Source organism: Cucurbita maxima, unplaced genomic scaffold, assembly GCF_002738345.1.
Source record: "Cucurbita maxima cultivar Rimu unplaced genomic scaffold, Cmax_1.0 Cma_Scf00001, whole genome shotgun sequence".
In the NCBI taxonomy this organism is placed as follows: domain Eukaryota; kingdom Viridiplantae; phylum Streptophyta; class Magnoliopsida; order Cucurbitales; family Cucurbitaceae; genus Cucurbita; species Cucurbita maxima.
In genome coordinates this window covers 1,374,762-1,395,000 of record NW_019272017.1, presented here as the reverse complement: position 1 = coordinate 1,395,000, position 20,239 = coordinate 1,374,762, and the positions used below count along the sequence as shown (strand labels likewise).

At 37.5% G+C, this 20,239-nt stretch overlaps 5 protein-coding genes across 8 annotated transcripts; 2 read left to right on the top strand and 3 right to left on the bottom strand.

Moving 5' to 3' along the window:
• The first annotated feature begins 318 nt into the window (after positions 1 to 318).
• Positions 319 to 4,668, top strand: LOC111485339 (pentatricopeptide repeat-containing protein At5g08305). 2 transcript variants are annotated; one of them, XM_023132182.1, is made up of 4 exons: positions 319 to 1,634; positions 2,557 to 2,561; positions 4,080 to 4,082; positions 4,468 to 4,668. In XM_023132182.1, the coding sequence occupies exons 1-4, from the start codon at positions 354 to 356 to the stop codon at positions 4,502 to 4,504; spliced, it is 1,326 nt and encodes a 441-aa protein (XP_022987950.1). In that variant the 5' UTR covers positions 319 to 353; the 3' UTR covers positions 4,505 to 4,668. The 2 variants fall into 2 exon arrangements, with proteins under 2 accessions (XP_022987950.1, XP_022987941.1); XM_023132173.1 differs by lacking the exons at positions 2,557 to 2,561; positions 4,080 to 4,082; positions 4,468 to 4,668 and having other exon boundaries at positions 319 to 2,030.
• LOC111485354 (chaperone protein dnaJ C76, chloroplastic-like) lies at positions 2,171 to 4,082 on the top strand. The gene is made up of 4 exons (XM_023132194.1): positions 2,171 to 2,688; positions 2,776 to 3,032; positions 3,126 to 3,309; positions 3,458 to 4,082. Exons 1-4 carry the CDS (start codon positions 2,347 to 2,349, stop codon positions 4,067 to 4,069), a joined length of 1,395 nt encoding a protein of 464 aa, XP_022987962.1. The 5' UTR covers positions 2,171 to 2,346; the 3' UTR covers positions 4,070 to 4,082.
• On the bottom strand, positions 4,256 to 5,771 carry LOC111485377 (thioredoxin-like protein YLS8). Its single transcript, XM_023132242.1, has 2 exons — positions 5,537 to 5,771; positions 4,256 to 4,781 (listed from the first exon to the last, which is right to left on the bottom strand). The coding sequence occupies exons 1-2, from the start codon at positions 5,654 to 5,656 to the stop codon at positions 4,473 to 4,475; spliced, it is 429 nt and encodes a 142-aa protein (XP_022988010.1). The 5' UTR covers positions 5,657 to 5,771; the 3' UTR covers positions 4,256 to 4,472.
• Positions 5,772 to 6,432: 661 nt separating this feature from the next.
• LOC111485363 (exosome complex component RRP41 homolog) lies at positions 6,433 to 9,856 on the bottom strand. Of its 2 annotated transcripts, XM_023132229.1 has the most exons (12): positions 9,693 to 9,856; positions 9,544 to 9,605; positions 9,397 to 9,443; positions 9,226 to 9,286; positions 9,028 to 9,066; positions 8,871 to 8,938; positions 8,516 to 8,594; positions 8,400 to 8,436; positions 7,488 to 7,604; positions 7,263 to 7,348; positions 6,948 to 7,037; positions 6,433 to 6,787 (listed from the first exon to the last, which is right to left on the bottom strand). In XM_023132229.1, the coding sequence occupies exons 2-12, from the start codon at positions 9,595 to 9,597 to the stop codon at positions 6,740 to 6,742; spliced, it is 726 nt and encodes a 241-aa protein (XP_022987997.1). In that variant the 5' UTR covers positions 9,598 to 9,605; positions 9,693 to 9,856; the 3' UTR covers positions 6,433 to 6,739. The 2 variants fall into 2 exon arrangements, with proteins under 2 accessions (XP_022987997.1, XP_022987989.1); XM_023132221.1 differs by having other exon boundaries at positions 9,544 to 9,855.
• A 1,726-nt stretch (positions 9,857 to 11,582) lies between these two features.
• LOC111483744 (pentatricopeptide repeat-containing protein At5g61990, mitochondrial) lies at positions 11,583 to 16,256 on the bottom strand. 2 transcript variants are annotated; one of them, XM_023130040.1, is made up of 4 exons: positions 15,975 to 16,256; positions 12,539 to 15,899; positions 12,279 to 12,393; positions 11,583 to 12,158 (listed from the first exon to the last, which is right to left on the bottom strand). In XM_023130040.1, exon 2 carries the CDS (start codon positions 15,878 to 15,880, stop codon positions 12,758 to 12,760), a length of 3,123 nt encoding a protein of 1,040 aa, XP_022985808.1. In that variant the 5' UTR covers positions 15,881 to 15,899; positions 15,975 to 16,256; the 3' UTR covers positions 11,583 to 12,158; positions 12,279 to 12,393; positions 12,539 to 12,757. The 2 variants fall into 2 exon arrangements, with proteins under 2 accessions (XP_022985808.1, XP_022985818.1); XM_023130050.1 differs by having other exon boundaries at positions 12,339 to 12,393; positions 12,539 to 16,256.
• Positions 16,257 to 20,239: the final 3,983 nt, after the last annotated feature.

The window sequence follows — 20,239 nt, the reverse complement described above, 5'->3', positions numbered from 1 at the left end:
TTAAAATAAATTATAAATTAAATATTAATATAAAAATAATTATGTATAGATCACAATAATTTAGTATTAATTTACCAAATATACTAATTATTTTAAAACTTATAACAATTTAATTTAAGCTAACACAAAAAGCAATTCTCAATTTTAATTTTTTTTAAAAATAATAAATTTTAGTTTCATATTTTGAAATTTTGGTCTTCAAAAAATTTATTTAAATTTAATATTTAAAATTATTTTATTTTAAAAATGGATATTATTTTTTATCTATTTAAAGATTAAAGATTAAAATTATATTATTATAGAAAAAAAAAACTCAACTTTAATCCGTGGGCTGCGGTGTCGAATGCATTCAAATGATGATGAAAGCATCTTCTCTAACCTCTCTTCTCGACAAATGCAAATCAATGTCCGAATTAAGAAGAATCCATGCTCTGCTTTTCACTTTCGGTGTCTCTCAAGACGACGCCGTCGTATCGAAACTTCTCTCCTTCTCTGCACTCTCCCCCGCCGGCGATCTCGACTACTCATATAAACTGTTATTGAATCTTCCCAATCCCACCACCTTCAAATGGAACACTCTCATAAGGGGTTTTTCAAATTCCAGAAACCCAAATCGTTCAATCACGGTTTTCGTCAGGATGCTGCGGAATGGGGTCTCCCCTGATTATATGACGTACCCTTTTCTGGGGAAGGCGACAGCGAAGTTGTTGAATCGGAAGCTTGGAATGGCGGTGCATGTTCATGTTGCCAAAACTGGGCATGAGGTTGACAGGTTCGTAATGAATTCATTGATTCATATGTATGCTTCTTGCGGAGATATCGCGTTTGCGCGTAAGGTGTTCGACGAAATGCCAACGAAGAATTTGGTGTCTTGGAACGCTATGTTGGATGGGTATGCCAAATGTCGGGACGTGAATACTGCTAGGGAGGTGTTTGATTTAATGCATGAGAGGGATGTTGTGTCGTGGAGCTCTTTGATCGATGGGTATGTTAAGTGCGGGGAATATGGTGAGGCGATGGCTCTGTTTGAGCACATGCGCTCGGCTGGGCCCATGGCGAATGAGGTGACTTTGGTGAGTGTTCTGTGTGCCTGTGCCCATTTGGGTGCACTTGAACAGGGGAGAATGATGCACGGTTATATAGTTGAGAATGAGTTGCCATTGACTATTGTGCTACTGACATCTTTGGTGGACATGTATGCCAAATGTGGCGCCATACATGAAGCTTTGGCTGCGTTTCGTGCATGTCCACTGCAACGGACTGATGTTCTAATCTGGAATGCTATAATTGGAGGTTTGGCAACACATGGGCTGATAAAGGAGTCCATGGACTTGTTTACTGAGATGCAAATGGTAGGGATTGCGCCTGATGAGATCACGTACTTGTGCTTGTTAAGCTGTTGTGCTCATGGAGGATTAGTAAATGAGGCTTGGTATTTCTTTGATTGCCTTCATAAACATGGTATGACTCCAAAGGTCGAGCATTATGCTTGTATGGTAGATGCCTTATCCCGGGCCGGCCAAGTATCTGAGGCGTATCAATTCTTATGTCAAATGACCATCCAACCAACTTCGTCGATGTTAGGTGCTCTCCTGAGTGGCTGCATGAAACATGGTAAACTAGACCTTGCAGAAGTGGTAGGAAGGAGGCTTGTTGAGTTAGATCCAGATCATGATGGTAGATATATTGGCTTATCAAATATATATGCCGTAGACAAGCGTTGGAATGATGCCAGAAATATTAGAGAAGCCATGGAAAGGAGGGGAGTGAAGAAATCTCCTGGTTTTAGTTTTGTTGAAGTATTTGGAATCCTTCATAGATTCATAGCTCATGATAAGACACATGGTGATTCCGAGCGGATTTACGTAATGCTGAACTTAATTATCGATCAAATGAAACCGATCGAAGATTCAGAAAATCAGGAGTGCTGTTTGTATGACCTCATTGGTGTCTCTTGATTCCTTTAACACCACAATTATCCAAATTTACCTGAGAAATGGGTTCCTCCTTACTTGTGTTATGCCTATGAGTTTCCCACGTGAACCATGGCGGATTTATCGCTTCAAAGATGGGACAATGTGTGCAAAAGACAAAGGTATTTAAGTTTATCATTGATGCATTTTCATGAAACTTAGAAAAGCTTTCTATGATTTCTGCTTTGCACCTTAGATTTCAATTGTTTTGCTGAATTTTCCAACGTCAAAATCCCCAATCAATAGTCTTCCTTCACACGGATTATGCATCAAAATATCTCACCTACTCCTCTTATCTTGTCATTAAATATCTTCCTAGCAAGTAGCACCTATTTCTCTCCTCTTCTCTCTTATCCTTCTGAAAACTAGGAAGATGACTGCCGCATGGCTTCCTCTGTACACGCCCATTGTTGCAACAAAAATACAGAATCCAACTCGAAGAAAGTTGGGATCGTACAACTTTTCATTTTCCAAGATGCTTTATGGCAATACTTTGGCATGCAGGGCAGGTTCTTCAATAACAGACTTTGATCTTTATGATCTTCTTGGCATCGACAACACCTCCGATTCATCGCGGATTAAGGCAGCGTACCGTGCGCTCCAAAAGCAGTGCCACCCCGACATCGCCGGTCCTGCTGGCCATGACATGGCTATCATTCTCAATGAAGTGTATTCAGTTCTTTCGGATCCTAATTCTAGGTTGGCTTACGATAAGGTCAGAACTGACAACTCTATTCCAATTTGTGCAGCTCTCTATAGAATTTGGAAACAAGATTGTTTGTGACAAAAATGATGTTCGCAGGAGCAAGCAAAAATGGCAGAACTTCGAGGTTACACAGGGAAGTCGGTTTATTCGGTATGGTTGGGATCGGAAAGCGAACAAAGGGCGGTTTTTGTAGATGAAGTGAAGTGCATTGGCTGCTTGAAATGTGCTTTATTTGCTGGGAAAACTTTTGCTGTCGAATCTGTGTATGGGAGAGCTAGAGTTGTGGCGCAGTGGGCTGATCCTGAATATAAAGTGATGGAGGCCATTGAAGCTTGCCCAGTTGACTGCATTTCGTGAGTGCTTAATCAACGAGTTATAACTTGTCCGATATTCTTCTGATTTGCTAACAAGTTTTTTTTTTCTTGTTCTTGGCAAATTAAATCCAGGATGGTGGAAAGGTCAGATTTGGCAGCCCTTGAGTTTTTAATGTCAAAGCAACCACGTGGAAATGTAAGAGTTGGAATGGGCAACGCAGCTAGTGAAAGAGTGTCAAACATTTTCACAGACGTGAAGAAGTTCCAAATCAGATTCAAGGAAGCTATGGAGAAGACTTCAAACCAGCATGTCAAGGTTAGACCCGAAATATTCTTACACTAATGGTTCGACATCACCATTGACTTAAAATCGTTCAAAACTTGATTTAGAGTGAAACCCTGTACATGTGACACTACCCATTCTTGATGTTGTAATAAGATCGAGTTGTATGATTGTTTATCAGGGGACAACCTTCGAGAACAAAGCACAGTTGTCTGCAATTCAAGCCATCAGATCAATCTCAAATTGCTTATTTTGGCAGACAGCCACCGGAACAAAACACAGTCAAAACCTGATGCTCGTCGTCAACAAATCCACACCACAAATCAACAAACTTCAAGCTGCTATTACTGCAAGGAAGCAACTCAAGGCAAAAACCGAAGACAAAAATGAAACTACAACAAAATACATAAAGGACGATTACTGGGTTCCGACCACCCTTGCACTTCCAGTCTCAACTCAAACTCCAATAAGCACAATCTCAAATCCAAGGGTGGAGACCAAACGTAGCAAAGAATCAAAAGACCTTGATTTTGAAGTGGGTGGTGGTGATCATACTAGCCCCATGAGATTGGCATTACCAGTCTTGATATCGATAGTTGCAACCAATGTAATCCAGCAAATGGTGACAGATGATGGTGCCAGCGGCTTTAAGGAACACATTGGAGGTTCTGTGGCACTGGAGTTAGTTAATAGTCATTGGATGCAGCTTATACAAAGAGGAGTCACTTGGTATGTCATTGGAATAGCAGTGATAGGAATGGTCGAAATGATTGCAAGAAAGATTAGGCATTGAAGAATTACAGAGAGCAAAATTTTCCAGAAAATAGAAGCTGCATATATGGCTATTAGTTATACGAGAAAAAAATGGATATGTGATCACAAATGACAGAATTATGAAACAAAGTGTATTAGAAGTTCAGTGTTCATACCCTTTTAGTTCATAAACCAGGCAGTTCAGTGTTCATTTTCCTATCAACTATTGTAATCAAACAACATCATCAATAGATCGGAAAACAACTTATTCAACCAAAACATACCTGATCAAAGACTTGTTACCATAAACAGTTATATTCCCTCATCAGAGGTCCAACAGTGATCAAATGTTTTGAGAAGTCATGGCACACAATGACATCCAAAATAAACCATATCCTTTTCACGAGCGAATAATGTCATAGAGTACACATTTTCGAGACGTCTTAGTAGCGATATTTGGTTGAATAGTCCTTAGGTGCAATGACTAAACCACGTCCTTTCCTTGCTCCACGATAGACTGTTTCAATGATATTGATGAACTCTTGCTTATCCTTGAGTGCCCAGTTTATCTTATTGTTGTTACCAGTACCAAGATCAATCATTATGTGCTTGTTCCTAAAGAAGAACATGACAGTGGAAGGATCATACAGCTCGTACATTGTGTTGAAATCAGGAACCTCAGTGATATCCACAAGGTATATTACTGCAAAGTTCTTGATCGTCTCAGCAACTGAGGCCAACACCTCATCCATCTAGATCAAGAACATACCAATCAGATATAAACATCTCAATATACTATAAAGATGATCATGTATAGCAAACCAAACAAATTATGTGAAAAAATCTTCTTGACTTTAAACATTCAGGATGGAAGCACCGTGGCTCCGTGCAACAAAAACAAGGGGGAAAAGACTAAACAAATTAGCCACCAAAAAAGAGTCTAGATGGCCCATGAACTCAAAGATCAATCCGCTAGCATGAAAAACCTCGTGCATACAGCAACAACAATCAAAGACTGGATTATTAAAGATCAATAAGGAAGTCGTTTAATAACAATTGCAATGAAGGAACTTCATTTCAGGTACATAATAGGTTTGATGTGCTCAAATACATAGGAAGGCATGATTATAGAAAGCGAGCAAGGAGCATAATTGCAACAGAACAGATGATGCTAACAGAGAAGAAGATCAACCAACCAATCCTAAAAACTGCACATAAAATTCAGAAAATTGCTAAATCGAGGCAAGCATATATACAAAAATCAAGCCCAGATTAAAGAAAACCCAAAAATAGAAAAGAAAAATCCTTGACCGACCGAGACTTGATAGACTCCAAGAACTGAAAAAAATGAGTCTTATATTATGAAATTAAAAGCCGAAACAGAACAAATATCAGTTCAGTAGAAGCAACAGGAAGAAACAGGGAGTAGGGAGAGATATACACAAAAGGATTATGATTAAATCTGATGATGAACAACAATAATTGTGAAGTAGGGAAAGAGAAAGACCTGCATACAGGTCTCGTCCCAGTCATGACCGAAACGAATGACCACAAGGCGTTCTTCTTCGGTGAGGATTGCCTGATCGACGGCCCATCCAGAGTGAAGATGCGGCAGCAAGTACGACATCTCTCTCTCTCTTTCGCTCTTTCGCTCTTTCTCTCTTCTCTCTTCTCTCGCGCGCTCTCTCTCTAACACAGTAACGCAACCACGCGCAGAAGAGTCAAAAAGGTAAAGGTGTCTCAACTTTATAAGCCGGAAAGAGAGAAGAGGAAGTGAAATGGGCCGAAGGGTTTTAGGCCCAAATTGTAGATGTTGAGAAACGAGGAAAAAAAAATGGTAAAATCCTAATTTTAAACGAATTAATTAATTAAATTCTCTCGTACTTAAAATCAATAAACTCTTAGGAATCTCAAATCTTAAAATAAGATATGCCTAATCCTAATATAATAATATCTCAAAATTAATAAATCTACAAAATAATCTAAAATTTCATAACCCAAAATTAAATATATATAGATATATATATATATATATATATAAATACAGATTGTATTTTGGAGCACATATATCTCACTCGATTCAATTATAGGTACGCGGTTTTTGAAAAAACTCATTAAATAACTATAAACTAGCTAAAACCAAAGCTCTACGTTCAAGCCCTTCTCGATTTTCTATCTTTACAATCTGTCTCCTATATCGTTATAATTCTCAATCTAAACTCGAAATTGACATATCCACAGTTTAGAAGTCAATATTGAAGTGAGCTAATTTGAATTTGCATATTTATGATCAACAACAGAAACAGTATATCCAGTTAAAAAGACTTCAAGTTGCTTAATTGTGTTCGTCTATTTTGGTTTAGTCACTAGAAAAAGGGATAGACTTAAGTAGGCACATGTTCATTCGGTACTAATAATGCAGTTTATAATAATAAGAAGATCATTACAGCATCAATTGTTTTATCTTCTTGTTCAAGGTCCCTTCATATAAATTTTGTGGGCAATAATTAAAGAAGGCTTTTGATTTGTTAAATATAGCTAAAAACTAAACACCTTCTGTACATCAGGGCAAGAGATTAATTCAACAAACTGGAAGATGGGACCAACTTAACATGACATCTTTTCTGAAAAGTTCTCCAGTCCATTACTGAAGTTAGAACACACCTGAAGAGTCCTTCCTTTGTGTAAGAATGCCTGAAAACCGGTTCGGCTATGCTCCACGGCAATATTCGAGCTTTTTGGTACTCTCTAACATTACCTGTCAACAAAAACGGCAGAAATTTTGAATAATCCAACCCTCGTCAATCACACTATGGGGTTAACAGTACATTGTTATGATGGAATTTGATTCAATAACGATGTCCATTTGTAAAGATTTAAGGGGAAAAAAACGAGAAGAAGAGTCATTGAGTCCTTACCTCTCGAATGTAATTAGCTACGGCTTTGCAGCCCTCGATTGCAAGTTGCATGACATTCTCAAATATATCAACAGGTAATTTAGAATCCATCTGCACCAAATGTTTATGTCAAAATGTATGGATTGTGGTGACTGCAGAAGACTAGTTTAATATTACAGAATGTAATATAAAATTGGAAGCAGTACAAAAGGATAGGGAGAGGACAAACAAAACTAATCAATTTGGTTTTAAAATACAGCAAACTGAGTCTCATAGAACCACAAAAATGGCAGATTACACTAGAGAGAGGAGAAGAAAAGGTACAAGTTAATGAACCTGAAGAAGAGTGACTTTATCCAACTTAGGTAGAAAGCCAACAGTGACATCAGGGCCACCAGCACTATCTTCTACATAATTCAAATCTGCCCATATCATAATTTCAATCCATAATAGTTCTAGTTAAACCAGGCAACATTTTGAGAGAGAAAAAAGACGGAGAAAAGAAAGAAAGAAAGAAGGAAAAACAAACGTTGCTGCAGTAGACAAGCTATATTAAATTACCTAGCAGAGGAGTGCTATTAAGGTATCCAGCACTGCAGGAAGTAACAATATCTCGCATGGGAATTCCAGCATCAGCAAGTGCCAAAGTTGCAGCGTTAATACATGCTGATCTGGTACCTATAAACAAGAAATCTTTCAGATCAGCATGTAAAGAAAGGAAAGTACATAAACTAATGATGTTTCACAAGATGCTTCAAATCATAACCACTGAAGACAGAACATTATACAATGCATAGACATTAAGTGTGTTCTTTGAAAGCAAAAACATAAGAGGCCATAATTTTCTTCCATTAAAAAGGAAATGAAGAAACAATTAATATGAAGTCAGGCATCGGCCTGCTTAGGCCAATGGGATTATAAATAGTTCCTCTGTCAACATTGATTTTTTTTGGAAATAGAAACATTTTAATTACAACAAAAATGGAGGTGAAAGACCACGAAGAAGCTTTAAAATTGCTCATATCTCAAATTTCATTTATGTCTCTACTCGAGTCTTTGAATACTTTGATATGTAGTTGTTTCTCTCAAGTCAAGTTTCCTGTGAAATGCCTTTGACTACATATTCACATTAGAGCATCGGCCTTGTTTTTTAAGGGAATTGCCTAAAAAGAGCTGCCTTCTGAGAGGTTGGATAGTGAGAAAAAATATACTTGCAGGCTTCGAACTTTTGGCATAAAGGAAGCACATAGAAGAAGCACAAAGGAAGCACATAGAAGATGATAGCAGGGGAAAGAGTACAGAAAAACTTTAATCTTCTATTTTATAAAAGAAAAAAAAGAGGACTGCTTGAAGAAAATAACAAATATAAATAAAGATGGAAAGAAAGTATAATATGGCCTAAAAATATCTGAACTAGAACTAATAATATGAAGAGCTACATCTGATAGACTTGATAATTAACTTTAACTATACCTCCATCTGCTTGAAGAACTTGAACAAAAATATCTATCTGCACATAACAAATAAAAATGAGAAAAGATGAAGGTTAAAATCATAGAGGAGCAGCTCGTAAGATTATTGTAGAAAACCTGAGATCGAGGCATTAAATGTGTTAGAATGCATTCCTCCATTGTCTGGCGAATGACTAAAGATATCTCTGTCGATCGCCTGAATGTGAAAAATGCCATAATTTAATACAAATTACAGCATTAAACCAAATAGATATAAATACATCTCTATCATAGTTCTTTTCTATCAGTTCTTAATTTGTTCCATCTGGTGACATCTACTCAAAATTGAACTAGAAATAATCTCACTGCTATCTTTCATGGTTACAAATTTCTTATGTTTCAAGATATGAATATTGACCATACCTCTATTTAATGGAATTCAATCAACTATAATCATTCATAATTCAATCAACACGGATTAAAAATAAATAACCTGTCACCCTTGGGTTTTCTCATGCGATCTCCAGTACTGAAATTAGCCATGGTGTACTCGCAACGCACCTGAAAGAGATCAAGGATTCAACAATGGGTTACTAATGCACATTAAGCATTCGAACTTCAAAACAAGAGCATCCAGAAGAAAGTTCAACCAGTGCTTGGTTGCTCATTTGTTGACTCCTATTCTGAACCTACACAAGCAACAAAGGAATTCATTCCAACAATACGGTAGAAGCCTTCAACATAAATACCCAAATGGATTAATACAAGAAAAATACATAGCTCTATAAGTTCTTATGTTCATAGATTTTTTTAACGAGGCACATACAATAATTGCTGAATTATTATACCTCTCTTGGACCATATACAGCAGCAAGAACTTTGGTGTTACCCATCTCAAATAAAGCAGAACTAAATCAGGAGAAAAGTAATGACATTCCGTTACTTAGTCTTCGATAAAAATTAAGGAAGAGACAGCCATTTTCAAGAATCATTCAGTTCATAGAAGTGAAAGTAAGTACCCATCTGCTTTAGAAACGGCGCCAATTTCTGCTCGGATTTGCCTCATCTAAAATTAAACAAAAAAGTAAAAAATTGAGCGGAACAGGAGTGAAGAATTCAAATAAGGAAGAAGAGGCATTAAGCAAGAGAATGAGAAGGGGAACTACCTCCATGGGACGACGACCGTCCAAGCGAAGTCCTTCAGGGCTCACAAACTCCATCTAGACAGCTGAGCGAAAGGATATTGCAGTCTTAGAATGCTAGTTTAGATTATCGGTGCAAGTCGGTTCAATTCGAATAAGTTCGTAGGTTTTACCAGGTGCAGGAGGCAGGTCGCTGGGCGAGGTTTCGGCGGTAAGGAACAAGGGATGTCGGCGGCGGCAAGGTTGGGAAGGGTTTTAGGACTGAAGAGAAGAAAGTGGCGCGGCGGCGAACGTTTTGCCCACTCTACAAGAATAACAAAAGGAAAGGCGCACCAAAAAATTGAGCTTAAATGATATAAAATACTTTCCCATAAATTTTCAGATTAATTTTAAAAATAATGCAATTAAAAAACCAAGATGGCAAAATTAGAGTAGTTTTTATTTATTTATTTATTTATTTATTAATGTGCATATATATACATATATATGTATGTATAAAATGCACTTGATTAGCACGTGATAGGACTAGGTTTCCACACTCCGGTACACTCCCTAGTGTCTGATATCATTTGTAATAGTCTAAGCCTTCTAGCTCAAATAACATTTGTAATGGCCCAAACCCACAGCTAATAGATATTGTTCTTTACGGGTTTTCCAAGTTTTAAAATTCGTGTACTATAGAGAGGTTTCTACACCCTTATAACGAATGTTTCGTTCTTATCTCCAATCAATGTGAGATCTCACATGAATTCTCTTCAAACTTACGAAAGAGGTGATTTAATATGATGGAGAAGAGTTCGTTGGTTTAGCCAAAATGACTGTCCCGTACAATCAAACCATATCATGCTTTAAAGCATCATACGTTGATTTAATATAGAAGGCAAGTCATTTTTTGCTATCAAATAGTCACTCTTCCCGTCGCACGAAACCACTCTTTCTTTTCATCTCCATGCACTACATTGAACGTTTGCAACGCTCGGAACGAAAATTGGGGTTTATAAGAAGGAAGAAAGAAGCTAAGATGAAAGGAAAAGAGTGTAAGAAGGTAAGCCAAAAGATGGGTTCCTACTCAATCCTCCATATTAGGTCCATCTTCTTCTTCTCTTGCACTCAACTACTTGTGTAAAACAGAGAGGATTGTTGTCTTTATATATACAGTGCTGCATTGCCCATGCCTGAGCTTTTGCTTGATTTTTTTGACATTATTAAGGAATATGTTCTGCTTGGATGCATGGTTGACTCAAATGGCTAGAATTTTGCTTCTTAAAATTATTCCTTTTTGGAAGTCAACTCTAATCAACCAAATATTCTAGCTACTGTCTTCTGCCAACACTTTAGTTTCTTATCATGCTGTTTCTCAGTAGGCATGTTGTTTCAAAATTTAGTACTTTTTTTTCTTCTTCATATGTATAATTTAAGTTATAAAGTTATTCGGGTTAGTGTCTACCTTGAATCCCCGACATAAATTATGTCTTAAGGTTCAGAGACGAGATCTAATCCGTTTGGTCAAACTCGTGCTGATTGGATGGATAAAATTGATATTCTTTAAACTAAGAACCAAAGTAAACTTTCAAGTTAGCCAAATCAAGCCTCAAACTTGAGTAAGTGTTACAATGGTTTGAAAAATCACTAATAAAGTGTGATTGAAAAATCACTAATAAAGTGTGAGATCACATGATGATTGGAGAGAAAATTAGGAGAATCACTTATTTATAAGTGGAAACCTCTCTTTAGTAGACACATTTTAAAAACCTTGGAAAGAAGCCTGAAAGAAAAGTCTAAAAAAGACAATATTTGCTAACAATAAACTTAGATTGTTACAAATAGTGTGCCAACCTGGATCCTAAAGGAGGGTAGATTGTGAGATCCCACGTCAGTTGGAGAAGGGAACGAAGCATTGTTTATAAGGGTGTAGAAACCTCTCCCTGACAACCGTGATGCTAATAATGACAAGTAATCGGCAAAAGCAGACAACATGTACTGGCGGTGGGCTTGGATGGTCATAAAAAGTATCCATGTCTAGGATGCAAAAGAATTTCATTTTCTGTAAAGCTAAATGCATAAATCCCAAACACAAATGTTATTAATTAGTCCTGAGGCTGTCATTGACAGTAGAATGTAATTTCCCGAACAACGTACAAAGCAAATCTCAATGAGCTGTCCGAAAACAGAATTGATTGAGGGACCAAAATTGTCCACTACAGTTGACTTTACAAAAACGAATAACGGTAAGAACAAGATTTCTAGCTAGCTGGTTGAGTCAACCATGCAACCCAAAAAATTGAATATATTCTATCAAAATGTCAGCAATGCAACTACATATATATATGTGTGTGTGAATAGTAACCTGTATGTTCTGCAACTAATTGAGTTTGGAAGAGAAGAAGAAGAAGAAGATCTAGCATGGATGGCTGGGTCTTATTGGGTAAGCCAAAAATGACCTGCCTGCAAATCTTCCATGGCCTTCTTATTTGGCTTCCATGGAAGCAGGCAGTCAATTTTGGCTTATCTTGTCAGATTCTTCCTTTTCATGTTAGGTTCTTTCTTCTTTCTGTACTATATTTTAAGTGTCTAACTTGGAATCCCTCTGATGACCATTTTAACTGCTACTTGAGATAGAATGCTCAAAATTCTCATGTCTGCAGTCAAGAAAATAACCCACACTTCAAATCTATGCTTAAGACAGCTCAAATCTAAGAACAAGAAAACATTTAAAACACGAGAGATTATATCAAGATATTGATGAAAGCAAAGCATACCGCTAATATTTTATGAACCATTGCTCTAATCCGAAGTAACAGAGTAATATTGTCACGTACCACCATTTTTTATTGACTGCCCAAGATCGAGTAGCAGAAGTCGTTTGTTGCACACCTTAAAAACAAAATTGATGATGAAAACTTCGATCAGTATGCAAGAAAACATGACATGAAAGCAACCATATTGATTCAGCAAATAGTGCTTCAAAAATACATTTCTAGTTGTGAAGGATGAGAGGGCATGGAAAAGAAAAATGGACCTGCAACGAGTGTTGAGGTGTAACAACAGGAGGAATGAAAACAAAACTCGGGTTCAGTACGAGTTGCCTGCAGATTTTTCTCCTTCCATTTCAGCATTGAGTTTCTCGATTCGGTGACCGAACAGAAGGCGAGAGATTGTACATTTATGACGAGACATTTCACATTTTCATGCAGATTTCGCCAGGCCAGATAGTAGCCAAACGACAGTGTGAATCGGACTACACCGATCCTACTTGCATTGCATCACTCGGGAAGCTTTCAGAATTCATATCGTTTTTCCTAGCATTTACTAAATCAACTACGTTTAAAGAATCTGAAACCCACCCCAACCTTTGCATAATGTCAAGAACCTCTAAAGCTTTGTCTTCATTACCTGCCTTGTAAAAACCAATCAACAGAGCAGTACATGTATTAGAGGTAAGAGCGAGTTTCTTTTCGGCCATTTCACCGAGTAGCTTCAGCATAGTAGAATTTTTTCCTTCATTGCATATGTGAAATATTAATGCATCAAACACATCACCATCCAACTTTATACCCTCAACCAAGCTTTTGTCGAGCAGCTTTAAGGCTTCAAGAGAATTTCCTTCCTTGCAGTAGACATCAGCCATCACACCGTAGGTAATTGCATCACAAGCAATTCCCCTAGCTTCCATATCCTTGAACAAAGAAATCATCTTGATTCTGTTTCCTATCCGATTATAACCGAGCAAAAGAGAAGTATACGTAAGAGTATTTGGCATGATATTTTTATTTCCCATATCTAGAAAAAGCTGCTCTGCCTCCTCCATCATTTCTGCTTTGCCGTAGGCATCGACCAAAATTGTGTATGTCACACTATTCGGTGTCACATGTTTATCGACCGTATCATCGAACAACTCCCTGGCTTCAATCAACTTTCCTAGTTTGCAGAAACCATCTATCAAAGAGTTGAAAGCAGAAGGGGAAGCAACACCTTTCTGCAGTGCTTCGTGAAATAACGAAAGTGCCTTCTCCAAATTTCCTTGCTTGCAGCAACCATCAATGAGGATACAGTAGATGTGACGGTCGAGAGGAACTCCTTTAGATATCATCTCATTGAACAGGTTAAACGCCTCAGTTAAGTTTCCAGATTTGCAATATCCATCTATGATTATTGAATAAGTCACAACATTAGGGACCAAACCTTTTCCTTCAATTTTGTCAAAAAGTTCCCTTGCATTCTTTATCTCACCAAGCTTGCACAGTCCGTTAATCAAGGTATTGTATATGACAATGTTGGGATTAGGTCCCTTGAGAAGCATCTCTTCATAAAGTAGGGATGCCTTCTCAATTTCACCTTTCTTGCAGAAACCAGATATAAGAGAGTTGTATATAAACACGTCCGGCACCAAGCCCTTGTCAAGGTATTCAGAGAAAACCACCATTGCTTCTTCGGTTTTCCCATTCTTGGAGAGACCATGAATCAGTGCACCGTATGTTTGAACATCGGGAATCAATCCTTTCTCGAGCATGCATTTGAAAGTTGACAAAGCTTCTGCTGTGTTTCCAACATTGCAATGCCCATCAATCAGTGCAGTATAGATTATATTGTTAGGAACTATACGTGAAGATAACATGTCTTGGAAATACCTCTCTGCTACTTGGATTTCACCTGTTTTACAATATAAACTAATAAAAGCTCCATAAGTATATGCATTGGGCTTTATTCCTTTCTCACCCATTTCAACAAACATCATTCTTGCTTCTTCCACCTTTTTTGCCCTGCAAAGACCAATTATAAGAGAATTATAGCAAAATAAATCCGGTACGACCCCATTTGCTACCATCCCTTTTAGTACTTCTTTTGCACCTTCATATCTACCTTCTTGGACATTAGCATTGATCAGGGTAGCATATATAACAGCATTCGGTTTCACTCTGTGGCTGATCATGTGCTCCAAAACTTCATTAGCCTTTGGCAGCTCACGGGAACGACATAGACCATTAATAAGCACGCTATAAGTGTACAACGATGGCATCAAATTCCTTGCTTTCATCTCAGCTAGTAGCTCATAAGCTTTGTCCTTATTGTGAGATTTCAAATATCCATCAATTAACAAGTCGTAGGTCTGAGTATCCAATTCTATGCCAGTTATAAACATCTCATTGACAAGAGCCATTGCTTTCTCCATCTCACCAGCCTTAGCAATGCCCCTGATCAATGTGTTATAAGTTACAATGTTCAACTTAAGTCCCCGAGTGACCATCTCGTCTTTGATCCTTAATGCCTCTTCTATATTCCCTTGTTTCATGAACCCATCAATCAAAGCAGTGTAGGTAATATGGTTAGGATTTAAACCTGAACCAAGCATACTTTCCAATATCAATTTTGCTTCTTCTGATCTCTTCTGTTTGCAAAACCCATCAATGAGTATAGAATAAGTAAAGCCATCCGGAACCAACCCCTTCTCCATCATCAACTTCTTTACCTCTAAAGCTTCATTGACATCTCCGGTCCGACATAGACCCCCAATAACTACATTGTAGGTGACCAAATTAGGTTTACATCCCTTCTCCTCCATCTCAGAGAGAACCATCCTACCCTTCATAACATCACCAACTTTACAATGTGCATTGACCACATTAGTGTATGTATAAACATCAGGGACTATCTTGGCCTCCACCATACCACCATACACCTTCCAAAACAATCCCATCATTTTACCCTTCAGCAAATCCCTCATCAAACTATTACAGCATATCAAGCTGGGAAAGAACCCACCACTAATGGAAGCTAGAAAAACACTACAGGCCTCATTCAGAAAACCAAACTTCCTAAAGTTATCAATCAAAATATCAAAAACAATCGAGTTAGATCCACCGCATTCTCTATAGCACTTAACCAAGGAATCCAAAATCTCCAATGGCGGCTTACGGGTCTCAAGCATTTTTTCAAACATGTTATCGGCACGGGGAAAAAGTCCAGAGTTACAAAGACGAATCGCAAGAATTGAATAAGAATGCAAGTTTTGTGGGGTGCCCATTCTCGAACTCGACCAATGGAAGAAACTTTGAAGCCGTACAGGGTCGTTGATTTCATTCTTCTGTAAAACAGAGCGGACGATTTCTGGGTTTAGCTTCTTCAAACTATTCTGATTGTCCAAGACGACCTGCCAATCGTTAAGCTTCAGAATCGTGGAGATTTCGCGAACAGTGTCGTCGTTGTGATCATATGGGTGAGCGGTAGAGAAGAACATAAATTGGGTATAAACATTATTCGCGATAAGGGGATAATTGGTATTTTGGAGAGGAAAACTACATAGATTTCTACGAGGGTGCGAGGTCGCAGCCATTTGCCGGATCAAGCACATAGCATTAGCCATTTTCTTGGTTTCTATGAAACTAGACAAAATCAAGCGTATCAGATTGGGGAAGGAATGAAAGAGAAGATGGGAGTGTTTAGGGTTGAAAACGTACGATTCAATCGTGGATTGAGCGAATCATGAAAATCCCAGATGAATGATCCACAAGCACCATGTTAAATGAGCCAAGTGAATTGGGGCAATGACATTATAGTCCGATTGAAGTTACAGAAGAATGCCATGGAAGATGGATTGAAGTGTGGATCTTTTCCCCCTAAAATGGCAGAAAGGGAGGCTTCATTCTGAAATAGGGAACAATTAGACGAACTGGGTCGTCGAATATTCGTATTGAGAGAGAGAATGGGTTTCTTGGAGATTATTTTTGAAGCATTTTCAACAAAAATCTGAAAAATATGTTCAAGATAATTGTTTTATTGAAAAAATATATACTTGAACGAAAATTTTTCCCCGTTCGAGGTAATTATTTTTGCAAGAATTTTTAGGGATCTTTATTTTTCATATAATCTTTATTACAAAAATTATATATAAAAAAAAAACTAATGAATAAATGTATTTCAAAAGAATATATATATAACATTCTTCCACCTCATTTTTTTAAATTTAAATTTTAATATTACACCTCATCTTTACCAATGAAAAAAAATTACAATCTTTGATAAGTGTTTTAAAATTAATTAATTTATTTTTTGAACCAAGCTAAAAAGGATATGTACACATATTTTTAATATATATTAAAAATATATTTAAATTAAATGACACATATTTTTTTCATCTGGTGTCTCTATTAATTAAATGGGCATCTCTAACTCTCTAATTTTAAAGTTATTTTAATTTTTAATTATTATTTAATTGATTAATTATAAATTTAGTTTCTATAATAATAAAATAAAATAAAATAAAAGGCCAAGGTGTAGATAAAGATTTTGATTGTTTTTATAGACTAAAAAATAATCAAAAACTAATTTTTAAATATAAAAAAGTAATTTTTACTTTGAAGCTTCTATTATAGACGGACGAGTCAGCAAAAGGAAAATAAAATAATAAATATTGAACAAAAAACACGTGTTGCGATTCTATTGGCCCATGATATCCAAGAAAATTCTGAGAAATTTGAAAGAAATTTGAAAAGGTAAGAAATGGAGAACTGTATATTGCTTCTTCAACAAGCTTCAATCCGACAACCATCATTACCTAGCAAGTAACGATGACAGTTCCATCAAACTGTTCGCAATCCGACCTCCAACCCACCGGCGCCGGCGACGACGAAGCGGCCGCAAGAACCTACCTGAGCAGAAAGAAGGCCAAGAGACCACTGATGGCCTCCTCATCGGACTTAGAATCTCATTGTTCAACCACCGGCGCAACTGTCTGCAACCTCTCACCCTCACAAACAGCTCGGATCACTCAACAGTTCGATCACTCCTTCATAGCTTGGGTCTTTGGACAAGACATCCGTCCATGGAAACTCGCCGGTCGCCTTCGCCGTCATCTTCATCTCACCCAAGACGTGGAGGTTTTCGAGCTTGGTCTCGGCTACTTCGTGCTCAAATTCTCTGAGACCGACTATCTTGCCCTAGAAGACTTACCCTGGTCAATCCCTAATCTCTGCATCTACGCCTTTCGATGGACTCCCGATTTCAAACCCTCCGAGGCCATCAATTCCTCTGTTGATGTCTGGATCCGCCTCCGTGAGCTCTCCATCGAATACTACGATGAAGAGATTCTTCGACAAATAGCGGCGACCATCGGCGGTGTTCTTGTTAAGTTCGATCCAGTAACGAAAAATCGCAGGAAATGTAAGTTCGCTCGTATCTGTGTTAGGGTAAATTTGTGCGATCCCCTTCCATCTATGATCAAACTTGGTAGAATTCAACAGAAAATTGAGTATGAGGGTTTGGATTTGTTGTGCCTTAACTGTAGACTTGTTCATGATTTGAAACAAAATTGTTTGAATTCGGGTAATCCTTCTGGTTCTTCTGGATTAGATACCCTAGGAGATAGACCCACCCACCACCACAGAACTCGTCCTCTTCTGGAATTAGGGTCGAGTTCTAGCTCGAAGCAGCCATTGATTCCTTCTGTATCTTCACCAGCATCGGCTAGGGGATCAAGATTCCAAGTTCTTGAAAATGACCAGTTGCTTGATGAATGTGAAAAGGCAAGTCCAAGTATAAGAATTAGTTCTCCTCATGTTCATGTGAAGGATAAAGCAGCTGCAAAGCCAAAGGAGTTATGTGGAGATCCTGTTCGATCATTGCCCAAATTGCCGAAAAAACCTTCTACAAAAACCACCAAAGCTCCTGAGTTAGAACTTGTAGCCCCTGCTGTTGTTGAACATCAGTTCAAGCCTGCAAAAACCAGCAACTCCACCTTGATTGCAGACCATAATAATCAACCATGTCTTGTAACAAAGGTGACCCTTGACTTCATTTCGGCTGTGATTCGACGCTCGACGAAAGAGAAAGAGATGCCCGACACACCATCTAAGGTGATCATTGACGATGGCTGCCCCATTGTTCACACAATCAACACAAAGAAGATCAGAAGCTTTAAAATGAATTTGTCAGCATTGCAAACCAACTCCATATGGAACCAAAATCATTATACAATGGACACTCTTCCAACTGCAAGATGTGTAGATGATGATGGAGCTGGCTCGAAGGCGGTATCGGGGTCAGAATCATGTTCTAAGAAGATGTTGTGCTGGAAGTTTCATGGGACGGACAATGCTAATCTAATGCAAGCATTGAAAGATCTGATTCAGCTACACGAGCCGTCCGTTGTGCTTATCTTTGGCACCAAGATCAGTGGTGCTGAAGCCGAACACGTCGTGCGGGAGCTCTCGTTCTGCGGTTCGTACTGCAGAAAGCCTGATGGTTACAATGGTGGTGTTTGGCTGTTATTGTCCCGGCAAGATGTGCAAATTGAAGTCAATTCATACAGCCCACAACAGGTTTCTGCATCAGTTTATTTTGGTTCCAATACCAATATACCTGCGTTTAGTCCTCCGAACGTCGATACCGAAACATCGTCGGGACCATGGGGGTCGACTTTCTTCTATACTTCAACGAACTGGATGAGTTCAGTGGCATACTGACGAGGGAAGCCATCTCCTCTTAGATATCTATAATCCCGACAATGGTATTGCTTACTTATTGCTTATGTGTTCTTGATTTGCTGAGATTATCTTGAAAGACATGGCTTTTATGTTTGAGATGCTGTTAATTTGTTGATGAAATAATGGATTATTGGAAGTGGATGTAGGCATGAACTGCTGAACCACTGTAAATCTCGTGCCCATTTCTTCTTCTTTCTCCTTTGTTCATTTCTTTTAGCAAGTCCTATCTTTGTCTCTTTACATTGCATTGTGCAGCTGACTTAGGTTTTGATATTCATAGGCATTTGCTTAACGATCTTCAAGAAAACTTTGCTGTTCTTGTGTCATAACAAGCCTTTTCGAGTGTCGATCTTTGCTTGGGTCGACTCTGAGGCTCTACCCTGACTTTTCATTGTTCCTCCCAACTTGCTTTTTTTTTTTCTCATATCACGTGCATCTTCGCAATCAAAGGTGAAAGTGAGAAAAAGACTAGACTGTCCTGCCTCCTTCTACCCACGAACATCTATTAAGTAAAATAGATAAAAGATTTGAATTATGTCTGATATATCACCTATTTCTATTGGATCTTACGAAGTCTGGTCATACACTACGACATGATGAAAATCTTACAGAGCTTTGTCATACACAACATGGTTGCTCTTTTAGGTGGGCTACCGAATGTTTCCATCATAAAATAGAGCTACCCTATTCAAAATATCTTAAAACGATTAGAATCTAGATTTTATGGAAATGTCAATAAAAATTCTGAAAGAATCTACGGATTGTTTGAGTTAGTCGATGAACTTACAATTGGGCAACCATTTTTAATCAACGTTAATTGAAAATCAAGAATGGAAATTGATTAAAATTGTTTGAATGATTTAATGTGACATTAATTGGCCCAATAATACTATAATTATATTTTAGTATTAATTATTAACAAATTTTAATTATCTTAAGTAAAAAGATAATTACAAAACATGAAGCAAACAGCATTAACTAAACTACTTTACGACCAAATAAATTATTAACCTTATATTTATATAATAAATTTTATTATCTTCCTAATCTCAACACTTTCCTAAATTGACTAACATTATTAATTTGTGTTTTTTTTTTTTTTTTCATTAGATCGAAACTAATATTTAAATTTAATGTTTTTAAAACTATTAAAGCATCTTTCTTTAATTAATTTAGGAATTAAAAGTTTTAAAATACATTTAAAAAAATTAATAAAACAAAAATAATTATAGTGTCTTTTT